Source organism: Rhinolophus sinicus, chromosome 10, assembly GCF_057876585.1.
Source record: "Rhinolophus sinicus isolate RSI-liver-muscle chromosome 10, RSI-T2T, whole genome shotgun sequence".
In the NCBI taxonomy this organism is placed as follows: Eukaryota; Metazoa; Chordata; class Mammalia; order Chiroptera; family Rhinolophidae; genus Rhinolophus; species Rhinolophus sinicus.
The window spans coordinates 1,608,523-1,627,547 of NC_142510.1; the positions used below are offsets into that span (position 1 = coordinate 1,608,523).

The following is a 19,025-nucleotide window of genomic DNA, read 5'->3' on the forward strand; positions in this document are numbered from 1 at the left end:
CACAGGTCTAGGGCCCACCGGGCAGACCCGGACCCTCCGAAGGCTCCCATCAACCACCACGGTGGGTCAGGACCTCCCAGCACCACTTGGGTGATTGGCTCCTGGGCTCCGATCCAGACTTGAACTTTTCTGCCGACCCTTAGGGTTCTAGGCGCTACCTATGTGCCCCGCCGTCCGTGGTGGCCTGGTGTGTAGGCAAGTGCCAGGCGCAGGTTCCATTGTCCCCGAGGCCGGCGGGACAATTTACTTTCTCAGGATGGAATGCTGGGCACCCGGTGATAACAGGCAGGCACTTCTGGAGAAAGTTCAGCGTTAATCCTTGCTTTGTCCTGACTTTATAGTTTGGTGTTGAAGGACCCAGTAGCAGGAGTTAGAGGCCTGGGTAAAGTTGCTTGACAATTAAAGGATTGTTAAGTGCAGATCCGACAGGCATTCAGGCTTATCTCTGAGAGGCAAGTGGATTAGTCTCCAGCTGCCTTTCATGTGATCTGAGAATTTTCTAGTATTAGGACAGTGGCAAATGGCAGGCATCAAACAAACATTAAATACTGAATTTTGGCTTTTACGTTTTAGCTGCACAGCCTTTCCAGCCCATTTTCTCAAGGGCAAAGCCCAGAAGCACCCGAGTAGTGTAAACATGTAACATTATTGGCAATCGTCTCATACAGAACTGTGATTCGTAGCTGCCAGGCCTGTGACCGAGGCTGAGAGGGACGAGCATTTCCTGTGTGGTGAATTAAGTGCCTTCCCAGAATCGGGCACAGCACCTGAGCAGTGAATGGTTAGAATCTGTGTGAATGAGACGCTGTTTGTGCTGTAAGTGTTGGCGTTCCAGGCACTTGAGCGTGAAGTGCTTTTTGTTTTGTTTAGGATAATAGCCACCTGCGGAGAGCTCCTGCGGCAGTTTGGGGACTTCGAGCAACAGCTGGCCAGCAGGTAGGACGGAGCTGGGGCCAGACCCATGCCGAGGCTCGTGGTCAGCAGTGACAGCGTACGGTCAAACCTGAAGCCACAGGCTTCGAGGGCCATCTGTACCTGGACGGGGGGTGTCATTGTCACCATGAAACGTTTATCAAACACGTGAAAAGGGCAAGGTCTGACCTGCTTGGCAGTGGCCACATAGTTTTGATTAAATATGGACGTTTCAGCCTAAACGAGGACACGGTACGTGCTGTCTCCAGAGTATGAATGTGCTGGGTCCCACTGCTTGTTTGTAAGTCCGTTATTGGGGCTCAGAATACGTTTTCCTCTAGAATGTTTATAAGTGGTGTGAGGCCCCTGGGCTGCCCACAGAACCAGGACTAACCCAGCCGGCCAGCCTGCCGGGTCCTGCAGCAGGGCTCCATGCTGCCCGGGGGGTGCGTGTCAAGGGAGGATTGCTGGGGTCCCTCTGCCCCCCTTCTCTGTTCTGGCCCCTGCCAGGCTCTTCCAGGGCTCTGCATGCCCCATTCAGGCCGCGTTTCCCCTCCCAGCACTCCAGCCCCCACTCTTTCTCTCCCTTCCTCTCCTGTCATTCTTTTGGTACCTTTGAGGTCTCCACTCATGAGTTCATAGAAGTGTGGTCCACAGAGCTGTGGGAGGGCCCCACAGGCCCCCCCCCCCCCACTCCTTGAATTGTCGTCCGTCCCCAGGTGAGGTGGTCTCTGCAGGAGAACTTCGGGCAGTGGGACGTGGTGAAGTGGAAGGGAGAGCACGAGGGTCGGACCGCTCAGGGCAGAGGTCACACTGGCCTTGGAGTCAGGGCTCGAGTGGGCGGCTGCCTCTCCCACCTGTGTCCTTCCTTTCTGAGCCCACGGATTGTCTTCAAGTCCTGAGAGTTTTCCTGATGGTTCTCACAGTGGGGAATGTTGTACAGCGGTGACATTGCTGTTTATAACTCATGACTCCTGCGCGTCCTGCTGCAGATAATGTGACATCCCCGAGTCAGTGAAACCGAAACTCCACATGACGAGCGGGATGTGTGTAAATCATACAGACGATGATGCAAAGCCCCCCACACCTGTGTGCACACGAACACAGTGGGGGAGCCTTGGAGGAGGAGTGCGGGGCCTGGGTTCACAGAGTACCCTAAAAAGGAGAAAATTGAACTCTTATGTGGTTAAAAGAAAGGCACGTCACTTACTATTGTCTTTTTTTTTTTTTTTATTTAAGATTTTATTGGGGAAGGGGAACAGGACTTTATTGGGGAACAGTGTGTACTTCCAGGCCTTTTTTCCAAGTCAAGTTGTTGTCCTTTCAGTCTTAGTTGTGGAGGGCGCAGCTCAGCTCCAGGTCCAGTTGCCGTTTCTAGTTGCAGGGGGCACAGCCCACCATCCCTTGCGGGAGTCGAACTGGCAACCTTGTGGTTGAGAGGACACATTCCAACCAACTGAGCCATCCGGGAGCTCAGCGGCAGCTCAGCTCAAGGTGCCGTGTTCAATCTTAGTTGCAGGGGGCACAGCCCACCATCCCTTGCAGGAGTCGAACTTGCAACCTTGTGGTTGAGAGCCCACTGGCCCATGTGGGAATCGAATCCTTCAGCTTTAGGAGCACGGAGCTCCAACTGGGCCAGCCCACTATTGTCTTAAATCCAATAGTAGTTACAGCCTGGGCCAGCTTATTGCAAAAGTTAAAACAGTTCACAAGCATACAGGATAAATGCTGAAAAGCTCCTCACCCTAAAAGTTCTCTCCAGAGAAGCATATTTGTTGAGCACTTTACACGAGTTACCTCCCTCATCCTCCCAGGGCCAAAGAGGGAGGTACTGTTCTCACCCCCTTTTTTATAGGTGAAGAGACAGAGGCCTGGAATCGGGCACAGGACTGACTGTAAGGAAAGGGAGTTACTTGCGGACGTAGCTGTGTCTGAGGGGACGCAGCTGCGAGGCAGGGATTGGAGCCTGGACGTCACCCGGGGCGTCGGGATCGGACCACCACCTGCTGTCCTCAGTGTGGAGCTTCTCCGTGGGTGTGTGTGTGACATACAGACTTGCCTTCATCCCCGAATGGAGGCGAAGCGTACATTCCAAAGGCTGAGCAAGGATCTGGTTAGGAGGCCGAATGGGGCCGTGACGACAAAGCGTGAGCTGCAGAGGCTGAAAGCCTGGCGAGTAAGACGACATACGGGGCTGGCTGGGCCCCTGCAGCAGGTGATGTCCTGGCAGCTCGGCTGGGGGGGAGCAGCGCAGTTGCCCCTGTGTTCCCGTCGGGAGGCCGTGCACGTGCGGCGCCTGTAGAGCTTATCTCCGCCCCCCGTCCGTCTCCCTGCACAACCCAGACTAGCAAGGACGCTGCTGGGTGGCAGAGGCAGGAGTCAGAGACGCTCCAGGCTCCTTCGGTGATGAGACGCATTGGCTCCCTGGCTCTAGATCGCGTCCTTGCCCAAGGGGGTCATTTTGTGGTTTATGGCCTGCGTCAGGCAGGGCCGAGTTGGGTGTCACCTGAGATTTCTGTGACTTGGGGCTGCATGGGGACTGCCACAGGCTCTGTGCTCTTCCTGATGCTCACCTGGGACAGTGGCATCCTCACCAGGGTCAGGTGTTAGTGGGACAGTCCAACGGAGCAGTGAGGTTTGGGAGACGCGTAAATGTACAGGTTGCCATGAGTGAGGAGTGGGTGACAACTCATGACAAGGAAATTAGTTAAGGAAACAGATGGACTTGAAACATTAGCCCCACACTGGCAGGCGTTGGACCACTCCGCCCCCTATTAATCTCTGAGCTCCTTGCAGGCAAGGACCTTGTTCAATCCTCTGGTGTTTCCGAGACCGAGCTTAGCGCCTGCTGCGGTGATGAGGACACGTTTCTGATGAGTGCAGGGCCCAGGGTTCGTTTCCATGGTTTAGTTCCCAGTTCCGATAACTGCACGTCATGGGAAATCAGGCTCATGATGAGACCATCTGATGGGTGAAGAGGCGAGGGAGAGGCCATTCGTTCCTCGGGCTTGGACTGTGTTTCTTTGGCATTTCTTTATATTAGATTTGGTTTTTATTGTGGAGCATGTTCTTCGACGTTTTAAATTCTGATCTAGTCCTTAAAACGTTCCCACCTGTCTGTTTTTCTTCCACTTGGTGCCGGTTTCCCCTGCTGACTGGTTAGCCCCACACAGGAGTTTGAGGTCTCAGAGGGCAGAGACGGAAGCTCGCTGGGCTCTCAGCCTCCCGCTCCCTGTACCCAGGCTCCCGTCACTCACAAAGTCATCGGGAGCCCCTGCCAGGTGCCAGGCACTCAGGCGAAGGACTCTGTAGTGTCCTCACTGTCTGGTGGGCGAGAAATGAGACAAAATGTGACAGATGCCACCGAGAGGTGCGAGGCTGATGGGCGCGGAAGACTGAGTGCCTGGGGGACGCCGGGAAAAAGTGGGCAGGGAGCCCCTGGGACCAGGAGCCCCCAAGGAAGTGGGGTTGTCGCAGATGCACAGCAGAGGGCCGAGTGTTCTGGTGGAGGGGGCGTGGGCTCGGCCCACACGTGCATGAAGCCGTGTGGCAGGCAGGGCGGGCACTGGGCGTGAGTCGGGGGCGCTCATAAGGACCCGTGGCTCCTGCCGCGGGGACCCTGGGTGCCCTGCTCAGGCCTGTTCACGTCCACCTGGGGGCACTGAGGGGTCTCTGGGAAAAGGGCAAATCAGATTTGTCTTTGGGAAAGATCATTCTCTTAGCCCTTGGGAGGGCTGAGTAAGTGGCGTGTGGAGGGATGGGGGCAGGGAAGGCTGCTGAGACGCAGGTGAGGAATAACGATGACGTGGAAGTAAGGCGGTGACAGTGACCCCACAGTTTGGCAGGTGAGAGACCCAACAGAGATGACCTGTGGGCCTGAGCAGCAGGGAGAGGTGGGACTTGCCCTTAAGGGTGAGGCAGGTGGCCGGTGGTGTTGGCAGTGGTTCCCGAGGGAGGGCCTGTCCCTGGCGTTTGTTTGCAAGTACAGGCATTCCTTGACAAACTCATAAGGTTTGTTTTTGGAGGAAAAAAAGGCGGTGAATCTAAAAGCTGCCTCGTGCGAAGCAGTTTTCTTCGTGAGAAATTCCCATAAAGCAGGGGTTAGAAGCAGCCATGTTGGAACACAACGCAGGGTCTGTTGTGCTGGGTACATAGGTTCGTACTGTTCTGTACCCGTGTACGCGTCAGCTGGAGGGTAAAGTCGGGCAGAGGAGAAACTGCGTTCGTGTGTGTGTGTGTGGGGGGTCGAGTCACCCTTGGACAGATGGGCTTCCCCAGCAGCTCTAGAGGGGGGCCGGCACCCACGGGCTCCTCCAGGCCGTTTCCCGTTTTCTCACACTGGGCAGGCGCAGTCAATCTCTGTAGCACCCGGACACGGAAGGAGACTTCCCAGTGCAGGCGAATACCAGCCCCACACCAGCCCAGGCTGGTGACCGCGCATCCTGTGCTTGGGGGCCTGTGGCGAGCTGCTGTCCCTGCTCTCCAGGGACCAGCTATCCCCCTGACGTGTCTGGTGGCTCACGTGGCTTTCGCTGTTCCACACAGTGGAGCCCATGTAACAGGCAGGGCCGCACAGGAAGTGCAGTGTCCCAGGCTGGAAGAGAGCGGCCGCTGCCCATGCCGGCTGATATCGTGTTAGGAAGACAGCACGTGTGTGGGCTGTCAGACAGGAAGTGGCACGTGGTATCTGTCTGTCGTGCACCTGAGGTCCCTCTCACTCCTAAACGGCGAAGGGTGTCTTCATAGGAAACGGACCCCAAATGCGCCTGGCTCGTGACGGTGTCCTGGGATTGAATAAGGAGCAACGTGAGTGTTCCCAGAGCGGTGCTCCACGCGGGCAGCTGGGGTGTAATGCGCAGCTCTGTCCCTGCAGGATCCTGTCCACAGCCGGGAAGTACCTGTCCGACTCCTACAGCCCTCGCAGCCTGGCCGGCATCCAGGACAGCGTCCTGACGGACAGGAAACCCTCCGCCAAGAACCCGTGGCAAGAACACAACTACCTGCAGAAGGACAGCCCTGCGGAGTACGCCAGCCTGATGGAAACCCTTTATACCCTCAAGGTACGCGGCCAGGCTGGCGGCGTCCGTCCCCTCGGCCCCATCGGGCCTTCTGGCCCGTGCGTGGGCCCTGGGCGCTGGTGTGTCCTGCTGCCACTTCCGTCTCATTTACGATGCGGTTTTAGGGAGCTGATGACCTAACCTGGGTCGGAAGGGTAGAGTAGGAATCAGGTAACGGAGCTTCACTCTTGAGAGGAGGTCGTCGGACCGCGTGACTGTAGATCTGCGGCCACATGAGCTGCCTGTACCTCCTCCCAGAGTTGGTCCTGTCAACAGCCCCGGCCCTCGTGCAAGGACAGTCCCCTTTTACTGAATGGAGAGCGGGGACTGGAATGTGTACTGATGCCAGTGGGCAGCCGGAAAGGGGGACCCCAGCCCTGGAGTTGGGACGAGGACAAGTCAGGTGCCCCTGCAGTGCAGGTCCCTCCACGTGGGGACCTGGGGGCAGGTGTGCCCTGCTGGCTGTTCCTTAAACTCTTAGTTTGTCTGCCGTAAAGCTGCCTTTGACTTTGAGCTTAAACCCTTGGGCTCCAGCAATAGGAGAACCTCCCAAGACAGGAAGTGAGTCACATAGCTCCCTGGGAACGGCCCCCACGGCTCTGAGAGGGCCACAGGCGTCCTTTCCAGAATCATGTCCACACCCCCTGGGTCTTGTTTGACGCTCACTCTCGTGGTGACAGGCAGAGGAGACATTGCTGCTCCCATAGCCCTGAGCGCAGTCCAGAGTTATCCCTCCTGCCGCGAGCTCTGGGGGGGCTGCCGTGGGCCTCTGGACACGCCCCTCACGGCCTCCCCCACCTGCATCCCGGCCCCCCGCGGCCGCATGTGAGTGGACAGCCCGTGTTGGAGCAGGTCTGCACGTTCACTCATCCGTGCTTCTGTGATTGGGGGACGCGGCTCTTTATCTTTATTGCCAATCTGGCTTGTTCCTGTTGGTCCTGATCGGTTCATTTATAATGGCAGGAGGGTCCGCTTTCCACCTCCGCATTTTCTCAGGCCTTGGGGATTCCTCGGGGCTCATGCAGGTTGTGCACACGCTGGCTCGCGGCCCAGTGTCATGGACCCGAGCTTGCTGGGGTCAGGGCTCGTCCATCACCCCTGTTTATGGGGGGCACCTCTGGGGGTCTCCTCCCAGCTCCTCATCCCTGCGGGACAGTCACAGGGTAGCGCTTCCTAACCTGCCAGCCGCAGTCCGTGAGCTGTGTCAGCTCCAATGCGACAGAAGCACCTGGGAAAGTGAATTGAAATACGGATTGTGGACGCCTGCACCCGCCGGACCCAACTCACTGGGCCTAGGGGGGCCCATGTATCTCATTAGGCGTGTGCCTGGGTCCTGGGTTGGGGGCCACTGTGGTCTGGAACGCCTCGCTATTCTTCTCAGTGGCTTTCAAAGCGTGTGACTAGCTAATAACCTTGCTCGGGTTCAGGGCCCAGCAGATAGCCTCTTGCCTCCCGTGTCCTAGGAAAAAGGGTCCGGAAAGCACAACCTGCTGTCGGCCTCCCGGGCGGCCCTGATGCGGCTAAACCAGCAGGCGCACCAGCTGGCTTTCGACTCGGTTTTCCTGCGCATCCGACAGCAGCTGCTGCTCATCCCCAAGATGGAGGTGAGCCCCCCAACTGCGGTGGCCCCCGCCCCGCCTCCTTCCCAGAGCTTCAGGAGGCGCCCCCTTCCACTCCCGAGGCCCGAAGTCCCACTGCACAGCCTCTGGTCCCCTGCACCTCACCGCTTAGCGAGGCTTTCTCTTAGTTCTGTCCACGTGATGCTGTGTCTCCAGGCTGTTTCTTGGGGCTTGCACTGTGGCCTGATCAGCTTCGGCCCTGGGGGGGGCCACATCGCTGTGCCTCTGGGGCAATAAGGGAGGTCACGAGTCCCTGGGTAGGTTGGGGCAGGTTAGAGGTGCTGTTGTCTTGGGAAATCGTTCTGGGACTTACGCAACAGAGTGGCCTCCCGGGTCTGCTCTGGGGTTTGTGGGGCTGTTTGCAGGGTCCTGCCGTGTCCTGTCCTCGACACCTTTTCTGTTTCGGCTTTTCCTAGGGCTGCTCACTTTCCTTCCCCACCTCTGTTCTTTTTTCTGCTCATCCCACTTCCTTTTCAAGGGATTGCCTGTCAGGCCCGTTTCCTCTGCTGGCTCTGGCTGCTCTGGTCTCCCCTTCCCTCCCTCCCTCCCCCTTCCCCATCCCCTCCCCCTCCCCCCTCCCCATCCCCTCCCCCACCCCTCCCCCTCCCTCCCCGCCCACAGTGTGTTGGAGAGAGCCTTCTCTTAGCCTGGTGTTCAAAGCTGTGCGTCCTCCTCCCGGCCTCTTCTCGCACCTTGTGTGCCCAGTAGCTACCGCTTCTCTAACTACCCTGAGCTCCTGCTCCTCTGGACACTTGTGGTATCTGCTGCTGCGACCTCTGGAAGTAGGGGCCTGTGTGTGTTCGGGGTAGCGCTGGGGAGATGGGGGGGGGATGTCTGTGTCGTCCCTGCAAAGCCGACACGAGGCCCCGCACGTCTCAGCACCCGGTCCACGTGGGCGTCGGATGTTCCTTCTCAGTGAGGTGGGAGTTGCCTGAAAAAAGGGGGCCATTTTGAAATGAAAGAGTTCTCACGCAAGAACACGGCATTTAGAAAATTGTAGGTGCGGGGATGGGGGAGGAAGGAGCTTGTCCTGAGCAAAGAACATTCGACAGAAGTACTTGAGCTGGAGAGCGTGGGGAGGCCAGCGGCGGCTTAGCCCTGTGGTAGCCGGGGTGGACGTGGCCATCGCCTCCCAGGACTGCTGCTTAAGGGTCAGGCCACCAGATCAGGCACCGGTGGCTGCAGAGAGCAGCTGCCGCGTGACCTCGGGGCTCACTCCAGGAGCCCAGCCACAAAGGGCCTTGTGTTCCAGGCTGGCTTGAGGGTGAGTCAGGTTGGAATTAAGCTAGACTTCTGTGAGGCATGCCAGGCTGGACGGTAACCTCGCGCTGCTGGTGAGTTGCGTCCTCCAGACGACGACCAGAGGCCCACCCGGTGAAGCCGTAGCCATTCATTCCACTTTCAGTGACGGAAGGAGACAAGTTGGTGTTGAGGGTCTCCCCCAGACAGGGCTCAGGAAGAGGGCAGAGGGGCCGCTGTGGGGTTTGCAGGCCCTTCCCGTCCCTGTCCCCTTTCCCTTCGAGTTCTGCGTCAGTTAGGTGATGCAGAAACACCCGTACAGATGAAAGCGGCAGGCGTAGCTCAGTCCTGTGCTCCTGGCGAGTGTGGTTTGCATCGCTGCAGCCCCAAAGGGCTTCCCGGGCCTCCCTCCCACGAGGACGGGATTTCACATGGTCTCTGGTGGATTTGGGGGGTCCTGGCTTCTTGGGAGTGCTGAGACCCAGTCCCGTAGGGAGATAGTGCACAGGGCTCCCACTGTCCTTTGTGCTTTCGGGGGACAGAGGCCTGGTACCCACGGACATGTGGTGTGATGGTGGGTCCTGCCACCATCTGTGGGGTGCCAAGATGGCATGACCTCCTTGCTGGCCAGCTTCAGGGTGGTGCTTTAAGGATGAGAAGCCCCTGGTCTGCCAGCCCCTGGTGGGGAGCGCTGCGAGCTTGGTGCGGCGCGGTCCGGGGCCTGGTGCTGACACCGTGTCCTCCTTCCTCCCCTAGAGCTGGAGCACAGCCGGCATTGGAGAAACCCTGGCGGACGACCTGCCCACCTTCAGCCTCACCCCCCTCGAGTACATCAGCAACGTAAGAGACCCCTTTGCCTTCCTCTGCTGCTCGCGGCGTTTCAGGCCGCGTCTCAGGTTTTGATTCTGGCCCTTCGGGCACAGTAGTTATCCCATCGGTGCCATCTGGACCTTTGCCCTTGGAAAGCCTCCATCCACATCCAGGACTTGAAGTAAATGCCGCTGATGTCCTTAAACCAGCGGATGAAACACGTGCTGATTTGAGAACCTCATGTGCCCCCCCCCCCACCCCGTCTCCCCAGTGTGAGGTGTGGCCAGACCTGAGGCTGTCAGAGTGAGTTCAGTGGGAAATTGTGACTTGGGAGCCAGGATGCAGGTGGCCGAATTCTTCTGTCTGATGTTTGTGTGTGTATGTCGTTCCGAGTTCAAGTTCAGCAGGCTGTTCGTGAGCACCTACTATGTGCCAGGCCTGTGCTGAGTGCTCTCGTGTTCACAGCGGCAGCTGAGTCTCCACAAGAACTGTAGTTATAGAGCCTTAATGTTTTGGAAGAGCAGGGCGAGGGCTGCAGGGCAGCGGGCACTGGAGTCCCTTCCTCCCGCGTTCACACCTGCACGCCTGCTCGTGGCCTTTCCTTCCTTCCTCCTGCACCTGCTCGGAAGTGTGTGTGTGCGTGCTGTACAGTGACCGTGTGGGGCCATATACCCAGCCAGGCACCTCATGCCATGGAGAAGGCTGGTCTCGGGTGGTTTCCAGGTGGGTGGTTCCTGCCTGTGCCCTCCCTCTGGAACCCTCCCCCCCCCCCCCGGAGTTGTGACTCCACTGGCAAAGGCACAGGGGGTTGTAGAGGTGTGTGGGTGCCCCATGTGAGTGGTGCCATCACGCCCTGTCCACCTGAGCAGCGTCCAGTCCAGAGTGGCCGTCGTTCTCCTGTCCTCCTGGGTGTTACTCGTTTCCTGCGCTGAGGAAGCTGTTCAGATGTGGGTTGGTCTTTACAACCAAAGGGAATAATCTCGCTTTTAGAATCGAGACCATGTTCGTACAGTCAGCATTAATTCAGGAGACGATGTTGCTGGAAGGGCCGTGAGGTTACAAACTGACCTGAAGTTTGCAGAGCAGGAAGGAAGGTTAGGACGCGTTTCCAGGCAGGGCCTCTCCCACAGCTGTGACCCTCCTGCGTTGCAGACGTTGTACGTGGGGCAGGAAAACTGTTGAGCACGCACTGCAAGGACAGCGCCAGGCGAGGGTCGGTGTGGGAGACGATGTCCTGTTGATGACAGCTCTGCTGTTGGCTGGTGGCAGTGTCACAGCATAGGTTCTGGGGGACAGAAGTGGGGCGGGGAGGCCATTGACCCAGCGCAGCTCGGTTAGGACACGCGGTGTCCTGTGTGTGCGTCACACGGGGTTAGTTTCATCCTCGCCACAGCCCTTTGAAGTAAGAGTGGGGTCGTCCTCATTTCAGAGATGATGCACGCAAGGCCCTGACAGATGACGTTGCCCCGTGTCACTCGGTGGTACAGGCACGACTCAAACCGAAGTCCGTTTGCCCACAAAGCGTTTCATTTTTCCTGAGCCGCTGAGGCCCACACAGCAGATCCAGGAGTATTTATGGGCTGTGCGAATAGCAGGCACATGTCACAGGGGCCAAGGGAGAGTCCCTTTCCACACCGACTTCCAAAAAGTAAGCAGACACATGGACCCAGCCTAGGAGCCACCGCAAGGCCCCCAGTCTCAGGCCGCTGCTCGTGTGGGATGTCAGGTTACTGACATCTGGTACCGAAATGCCGCTTTGTCGTGTTCGCGCGTGTCCTCTCCCACACGGCCATGGGAGTGTTATAAAGGGACGCAGTGGGACAGAGGCCGTGAAAAGTTAAAACCACACAGACGCGAGGTGTCATTTCAAGTAAAGCTGAGCCTGTGGATTAAGCCAAAGGTCATGGCGACCAATGAAAGGGGCCAAGTACAGGAATGTGCCTGGGGCCTGCACACAGTAGGTGTGCAGGAAGTGCTTGCTGAGAGGGACTAGAGGGAAGAATCCCAGCTCCAGAATCAGCATCCTTCCCTTCCTCCAGCCTTGTGGGGAGATGAGGAATGTACCGAGTGTTGTTGAGGTGGGTAAGGGGCCACTTGCCTCATTTGAGTGAAAGATTGTACAAGTAAATGAAAGGGGAGAATGCTGATTAATTTACGTTACCGTCTGTGTACCTCTCTGAAGGGAGACGAAACTATCACATTTTGGTTAGCACGGTGGCCCGTAGGACGTATAAACTTACAATGGCCAGACCACATGCAACATTTGGAGCGCGGGTGTAACCATCGGATAGTTCTCTGGGCTGGTAGATTATGGAGTCTGTGTTAACTTCTGGCTCCCAGTCTCGGGGACCCGCCGCTGGATAGGCACGTGTGAAGCTAGGCTGAGAGTCCTGAGACTTTTCATTTGCAGAATCAGTATCAACTCTGAGTCTGGAGAATATGGATCCAAAATAAAGCAACAACAAGCTCACAGACCTTGTGAAAATATATGTATTATGTTGTCGTAACCTGAAAATCAACCTTAATTTGAAACAAATTCTTACCTTGAAGCACAAAACAGTTATGAGTGGTCATAGAAATAGGCGTCTAAAATACACCAGTGATGACGTCACGTGTATCTGACAGGCACTGTGTCATCTGTGGGCTTGTCCCCAAAGTCCTGGAACCCAACGTTTTGAGATTCCCCACCAGCCAAGAAGGTTTTCTCAGTCTTTATTTTGTAGGGTTTGTATTATGAAAACAATACAGTTTCCCCTCCAAATCAGTTTATAATCACACATGGCTTCTTTTCCAACAAAATGCCTTCCTTTGCCCGGTTCCAAAACTACTGAGGCCGTTTGAAGGGCGGCTGCGTGCTCTGCCCGCAAACCACCGCTGACTTTCTGAAGGTGTTGCCATTAGCAGGATAAGCACGGCTGGAAAGGTCAGACCGGGGCCGCCCCATGTGCGGAGTCGTGTCTGTCCATCGTCTGCCTTCGCATGAGTGTCCTGCGCAGGTGGCCCGCGGGCATCGTGCCCGCCTGAAGGTGCCTTCCTCTTGCAGATCGGGCAGTACATCATGTCCCTCCCGCTGAACCTGGAGCCCTTTGTGACTCAGGAGGACCCCGCCTTGGAGCTGGCACTGCACGCGGGGAAGCTGCCCTTCCCCCCCGAGCAAGGTGAGTGGGGCCTGCTGGCCGGGGAGGGGCGGCCGCCCGTGGGGCACCTTTCCCCTCGTCACACACGGTCCCCGGGAAGGGAAACCGTAGCCGGGAAGCAGGATGGTAGCGATGGTCGAAAATACGACAACCACAGCGAGCAGCCGGTGTGGGCATTTATTTCTGTGTTCCTTTCTCTCGTGATGTTTTATTACGAAGAGTTCAACCATGTAGCAAATGGGGACAAGTCCCACCGTGCGCACCCGTGTGTCATCGAGGATTCTAGCGTTGTGACCGTGCAGGTTTGAAGGACCAGACGCTGAGCCCCCAGTAGGAACTCTCTGACGAGACGAATGGGTTTTTCTAAACAGTATAAGTAGAAGGGAGATTTGAAAGTCTCTGTGAGCCTTCTTCCCATGAGGAACTTGAACTTCGGGAATTTTGAAGGGCTGTCTGGCAGGGTCATGTGACACAGTGGGTCCCAGTGGGGGCTTGTGCAGGACAGTGTCGGTCTGGTCCCTGCTGGTCCCCTTGCCAGCCAGTCACCCCGTGTGAGCCACAGGGGGCGGGCGGTCCCTGGAGGCTTGGCCGCTGTCCTGGGTTTGTGACCTTGGGGTGAGTGACAGTGAACATGCCACCCATGGGGTGCTGGGCCCAGGGGAGCCCCCCACTGTCCAGGTCTAGATTGCAGTCTGGGGGGTCAGGCTCTGTCTGGTCCTGAGAGGGGCTGCGGCGGTGTGTGGCCCTCAGCCAGAGCCAGCGCTATGAGGGCTGTGGCTCCAGACAGGCCACGTTGAAAGCGGTGTGGCCAGATCATTCCAGAGCCGACTGCCAAAGCTGCCGTGCTGCCGAGCCCAGCTCCCCGTCTGCCTGGCCTTACGGCCTCCTTGGCCTCCTTTTCTCTCCGCCCGTTTCCTGCCGCTTGTCCTCACTCTGACCCATGAGTCCTGATGGCTTGAAAACCTCTAGCCCCTGGAACCTGGGGACAAGACTCCATCCCAGCAAGTGCTTGCAGCCCCCGTCCTCGCCTGCTGGGTTTCTAGTGGTCGTGGGAGCATTTGGCCTCTCTTCTCCTACATGGGTCATTTATCACTGCTTGTCCACGTACTTTTTGTATGTCGCTGTCATGTCTGCCCCCCTTTCCTGCTGTTGGGTGTGCCCCTTCCCTGTGGAGACCGGCAGGTCTCTTGCAGACTTGCTGCCCCCTCTCGCGCTTCTCCCCACAGCCTGTCTGTCCCTGTACAGGCTCTCACATTGTAGCCGTGGCCCACTTCCTGCTTCCTGGGTCCACAGGATTCTAGGTGACCTCTGTGACCAGCCCCGGCCTCACACCGTGTCCCATTGCTCCCTCCCTGGCCTCACGCTGACTCTGACACCTGCCATGTGTGTAGCACTGAGTGTGTGGTGGCCGTGCCCAGGGCCTCACGTAACCTGTGCAGCCTGTGCAGCCAGGACTGTTACCAGCTCCTGAGCGGTGGGGTCGGCTTTGAACAGGCGTCAGTCAGCTCTGGGGTGCTGTCTGAGCTTTGGCCTTCTGTGTCCCCGGCCAGGCTGTGCCAGCCATCCTGCCTCCTCCCGCTCTGTGGGTGTGGGGCTCCCGCCCGCGGGTCTGCTACCCGCCAGCCCCTTGCTCTGTGTGTAGGAGGCCTCGGCCTGCGTGACTGCCCTCCACCCACCTCTGGGAACTCTGCCCGCCTCACCTGCCTGCTTCCTGCTCTAGCCTCATGGTCCTTAGTCCATACCGGGTGACCTGAGATGTCATTGTCCTGTTCCCTGCATCTCCCTCGAGATGGCAGCGCCTGGCACGTCTGTGTGAACAGCGCCGTCGTGGGCCAGCTCGCCCAGAGGCCCGGGGGAGCGGTTGTCCAGGGCTTGTCCTGAGCGGGTTCTGCGTGGCGCCCACCTTCCCCTCCCCCTCCCCAGGCGACGAGCTGCCCGAGCTGGACAACATGGCTGACAGCTGGCTGGGCTCGGTCGCCAGGGCCACCATGCAGACCTACTGCGACGTGATCCTCCAGATCCCCGAGCTCACCCAGCACTCCACCAAGCAGCTGGCCACGGACATCGGTGGGTCCCCAGGGCAGGCGGGGGGGGGGGGGGGGGGCAGCTCCGCCAGTGCACCTGGAACCTCCTCCCAGGCCCTTGCTTAACGGCAACCCCTGATTTGGCTCAGAAGCTTGTTCAAAGTGCGGGCCGCTGTGCAGGGCCCCCCCAGACGTCTGTGTTCTAAAACGTGTCCTGACAGCAGCTGTCATGGCCGCCGTCCGGCACCCTCGTAGCTACAGCCTGTGGGTCTTGCCTGCGCCAGCAGGTGGGAGTGGGGACTCGGAGAGCTGGAAGGACGTGGCTGAGGTCTCTGTGACCTCGGATACCTGGCCTTCTCTACTCTGCCAGTGTCGCCCAGCTTGCCTGGTGCTTAGGTTTGTGGGGCCCAAGGGCTTCCTTGGAGGTTCTCAGTGATGTGGTCTGGGGTGCGCTCAGGAGTCAGTCTTTAGCACCCCAAGGGGTCGTCTGGGACGTGTGGGAACCTGCGTCATGTTAGGCAACCCCCCACCAGCATGAGGGCGGCTCTGCTGGGACATCTTTAGTGTCTGCTCTGATGAGCTCACGGGGCCAGCAGGCCCCAGTGTGGAGCTTCTGGTGAGGTCGGCTGGAGAGTCCAGTGTCTCAGTGGGAAGGGGGTGGCGGAATGGTGCTGGCCCTTTGCAAAGTCAGACTTCCTGCACTCGGCCTCACTCAGGCCTGACACTCTTGGAAAGACCCTCGGGGTCGAGGGCACCCGCTGAGGGCAGAGCATGCACCAGCATTTGGGGGCTGGGGTGTCTCGTTCTTACACCGGGGGCTGTGGGGCCTGTTCCTCCTGATGCTGAGTCTGGCGAGCTGTGTCTGCCCCTCCGCCCCCACAGACTACCTGATCAACGTGATGGACGCCCTGGGCCTGCAGCCCTCCCGCACCCTCCGGCATGTCGGGACGCTGCTGAAGACCAAGCCCGAGGACTACAGGCAGGCCAGCCGGGGCCTGCCGCGGCGTCTGAGCAGCACAGTGGCCGCCATGCGTGGTGTGCAGTACTGAGCCCGCGCCCGTGCCCGGCAGCTGTACAGGTGGCTTCGTGCGGAAACGGCTCGGGATTGGGCAGAACTTGTTTGAAAAAGACTTGGTTCATTTGTATCATCACAAATAAGTTGTAAATTAGGATAAATTATTTATTAGAGGAATTTTCAGATGACTTTTTAAATGATCCAATCTTGAAAATGGAATTAATAAATACTTTGAAATGCAAGAAGGCTGTTTTCTTTTCTCTGTGAACATTTGGATGCTTGCCACACTCCGTGTCTTACGCCCTGGGGACACAACTGTCATGGGACAGGAGGGAGGGAGAATCAGGTAAACCAACAAAGGACAGTTTCAGATGTTGGGACAAGAGCAGTCAGGACTGAAAGCCGCCTGGGGTAAGAGGGCAGGTAAGCCCGAAACCTAGAGGGTGCGGGACGCAGCAGAGCCACAGGACGAGCAGTCAGGCAGAGGGCAGTGGGACCAGGCCCCGGGGCCACCAAGGTCAGTGGCAGGAACAGGAAGTAAGGTCAGAGGATGGGGGACCGGCTCCCCACAGCCTGTGGGCCATTGTGAGGACTTGGGCTTTTCCTCTGACCTTTAAAACTCACGGGATGGTGCGGATTCTATCTTTTTTTTTTTTTTGCCGGTAGCTTCTGTGTCTCGTAAGGGGGTACTTGGCTACAAGGAACAATAATATAGTTTGAGTGACTCAAATAGAAGTTGCTTTTTCTCAGTAACAAGCTGTGCGACGGCGGCGACGGCACTGATTCGGCGGCTGGACTGTCAGGACCAGGGCCAGCGCCTCTGTGATCGCGTCCTTTCCCCGCGTGCTGGATGCCCCGTCCTTGGCGGCAGCAGGTATGTCGTCCGCCTCAGGCGGCTGTAGCAGAGGCCGCGCTCAGGCAGTAACTCTGTGCCTTCCACCAGCAGGCAGAGGCCTTCCTGGAAGCCCCCGTTGACCTGCCCCCAGGCCTCACTGGCCATTTCTCAGTCAACGGACATCTCCCCAGCTGCAAGGAAGGCTGGGAGGGTGGGGACAGGACTGGCTCCACAGGGTCTGTCAGCCTGGACACTAGTGCTATTGGGCCGGACAGCTCTGCCATGGTGGAGGTGCTCCCTGAGGCGTGATGTGACAACCAGAAAGGTCTCCAGACGTTGTCCAAGGGCCAGAATCACCTCCAGGAGAGAACCCCTGGCTGAGACCATTCAGGATTTCTTGCTGGGGCTGGGCAGTTGCAGCTCTGAGCACACTGGGTTTGGATCCCAAGGGAGGGGAGGGCAGCAGGGTGTCACGGGGTCCCTTGTGGAACTGGCACAGACGGCCCCATCCTACACAAAGGGACGGGTTTGGAGGGGTATAGGGGGATTGCCCAGAGTCACCGAGCTCTCACGTGGCAGTGCTGGGGTGCAGAGCAGGCCTGGCGACGGGCACCCCCGCTCCCGACCACTGGGGCTGGAGGCAAGCTTGTGACACCATCCCAGTGGGGACATCACACCTGTGCCTGGAGTGGCACCGTGTGCCTATGCCTCTCAGGAACCAGCCTCACCTGGCTGTCAGGCAGCAGCATCTCACTGGGTTGTCAGGGCTTCTTTCACTCTCTGTCCTCACAGCCTTGGAACCAGTTTTGCTGGACCCAGAAAAGCATCAGCTGCAAAGTCGCACCGAGAAAAAGACCTGGTTTCTCGCGGTGGGTCCCACACTGCCTGGCGGGTCCAGCCAGGCGCCTCGAGAAAGGGGGGCCAGCGGCCTGGGAGGCACAGCGAGCTGCTCTAGTGGAAACCCCTGCGGTGAGCTCTGCACCAGTGTCGGCGAGAGCCGCTGGGCTTTGAGTCCCAGCTTCGCCACCTCCCAGCTGAGTGACCTTGGGAAAGTCACGTCCCCTCTGCGAGCCTCATCTAACCTGCAGACGGGTGTAATGGTCCCTAACCCACAGGGTGATCTGAAGAGCCCCTGAGGTACTGTGCGGGCAGTGGCCTGGATGACGTGCGCCGTGTTAACGTCACCGTCCCCCAGCTCTGTAACCGACCGATCTTCCCTGTTGGGGGGAGGTGGGAATTACCCACTGCCGTTTCTGGGCAGTTTGGGCCCTGCCAACCGAAAGGGCTCGGACAGGGCCCCAGCCGAGGGACAGCACAGTGTTTCTCTCCCCATCTGGGGGGCAAGGCAGTGCCTGTCTGCCTGCTTGGAGCCTGCCCGGGCCCTCCATGCTCCCCCGAGAGAAGGGAGGGCAGCTGACGCCCAGCAGCAGCATGGTTCCCGTCTTTGGGCAGCTCGGGGGCAGGAAGCGCCCTTCCCATTCCTGCTGCAAAGTGTCTCTGAGAGTCTCGACTTCCGGTCAAGTTGGCAGAGCAAGTAAACTCTGGGCTCGTCCCCTCCCACAGCCACATCCAACTTACAGACAAACTACACAACAGTCACCCTCGAGAACCACCTGAAACCCAGCTGAGCAAAAGCCGTACAACTAAGGACAGAGAGAAGAAGCCATGTCAAGGCTGAATATTGAATGCCAGCTGAAACTGAAAAATACATTTAAAAAAATGTCCCTGAACAGACCCTCTCACGGGTGTCATCAGGGGCTTTCCCACCACGGCCCCACCCAGGGCCGGCCAGATAGCGTCTCCCTTACCATCAGTGATTGGTTCAGGATGAGCCTCGTTCTCAGGCTTTTGATGGGATGCTGAGAAGGGGGGCTTTGATCCCATCCTGGTGCCTGTGCTGAGGGGTGGAGCCTGGGGCTGTTGGGGGAACCTCTCTGAGGGGGACTCCATGCTGGGCAATCAGCCAGGAGCTGAGAAACCACTAGACCCAGGTGAGCCCCTGGATACAGCCATGCCTGAGTCCCTGCACTTCTGTGATAAGAACCAACGTGTTCCCTTTTCAGCTTACGTCAGTTCAGAAAGCTGGCAGAGGACCTCGATCGTCATGCCAGTACCTGCCCCATAACATCGGGTGAGCCTTGGGCTCTGCTAAGGGATTGGCATCCCAGTGACCACCGGCAGCAAGAGCATGAGGCTGGAGTCCCACCTTTGTCACTAGAATAGCAATCCTGGGTACCTTACTTCACCTCTCCGAGCCTCAATTTATTTATCTGTGAAGTGGGGTAATATTTCTCAGTGGTTATGAGAATTAAGTGAAATAAGGCTTATAAAGTACCTGGCCTGGTGCCAGACATGTGGTAAGCGCCTGATACAATGT

General features: G+C 58.1%; 1 protein-coding gene across 1 annotated transcript in view; it reads left to right on the forward strand.

The window, feature by feature from the left end:
- The window catches only part of COG7 (component of oligomeric golgi complex 7), a 39,983-nt gene extending 23,928 nt beyond the window's left edge, over window positions 1-16,055 (forward strand). The window contains exons 11-17 of the mRNA XM_074322988.2: window positions 871-936; window positions 5,786-5,972; window positions 7,433-7,573; window positions 9,584-9,667; window positions 12,681-12,795; window positions 14,698-14,841; window positions 15,681-16,055. Of these exons, the coding sequence (XP_074179089.1) occupies window positions 871-936; window positions 5,786-5,972; window positions 7,433-7,573; window positions 9,584-9,667; window positions 12,681-12,795; window positions 14,698-14,841; window positions 15,681-15,847 (904 nt within the window). The 3' untranslated portion in view covers window positions 15,848-16,055. The remainder of the gene's footprint in view (window positions 1-870; window positions 937-5,785; window positions 5,973-7,432; window positions 7,574-9,583; window positions 9,668-12,680; window positions 12,796-14,697; window positions 14,842-15,680) is intronic.
- The last annotated feature ends 2,970 nt before the right edge of the window (window positions 16,056-19,025 follow it).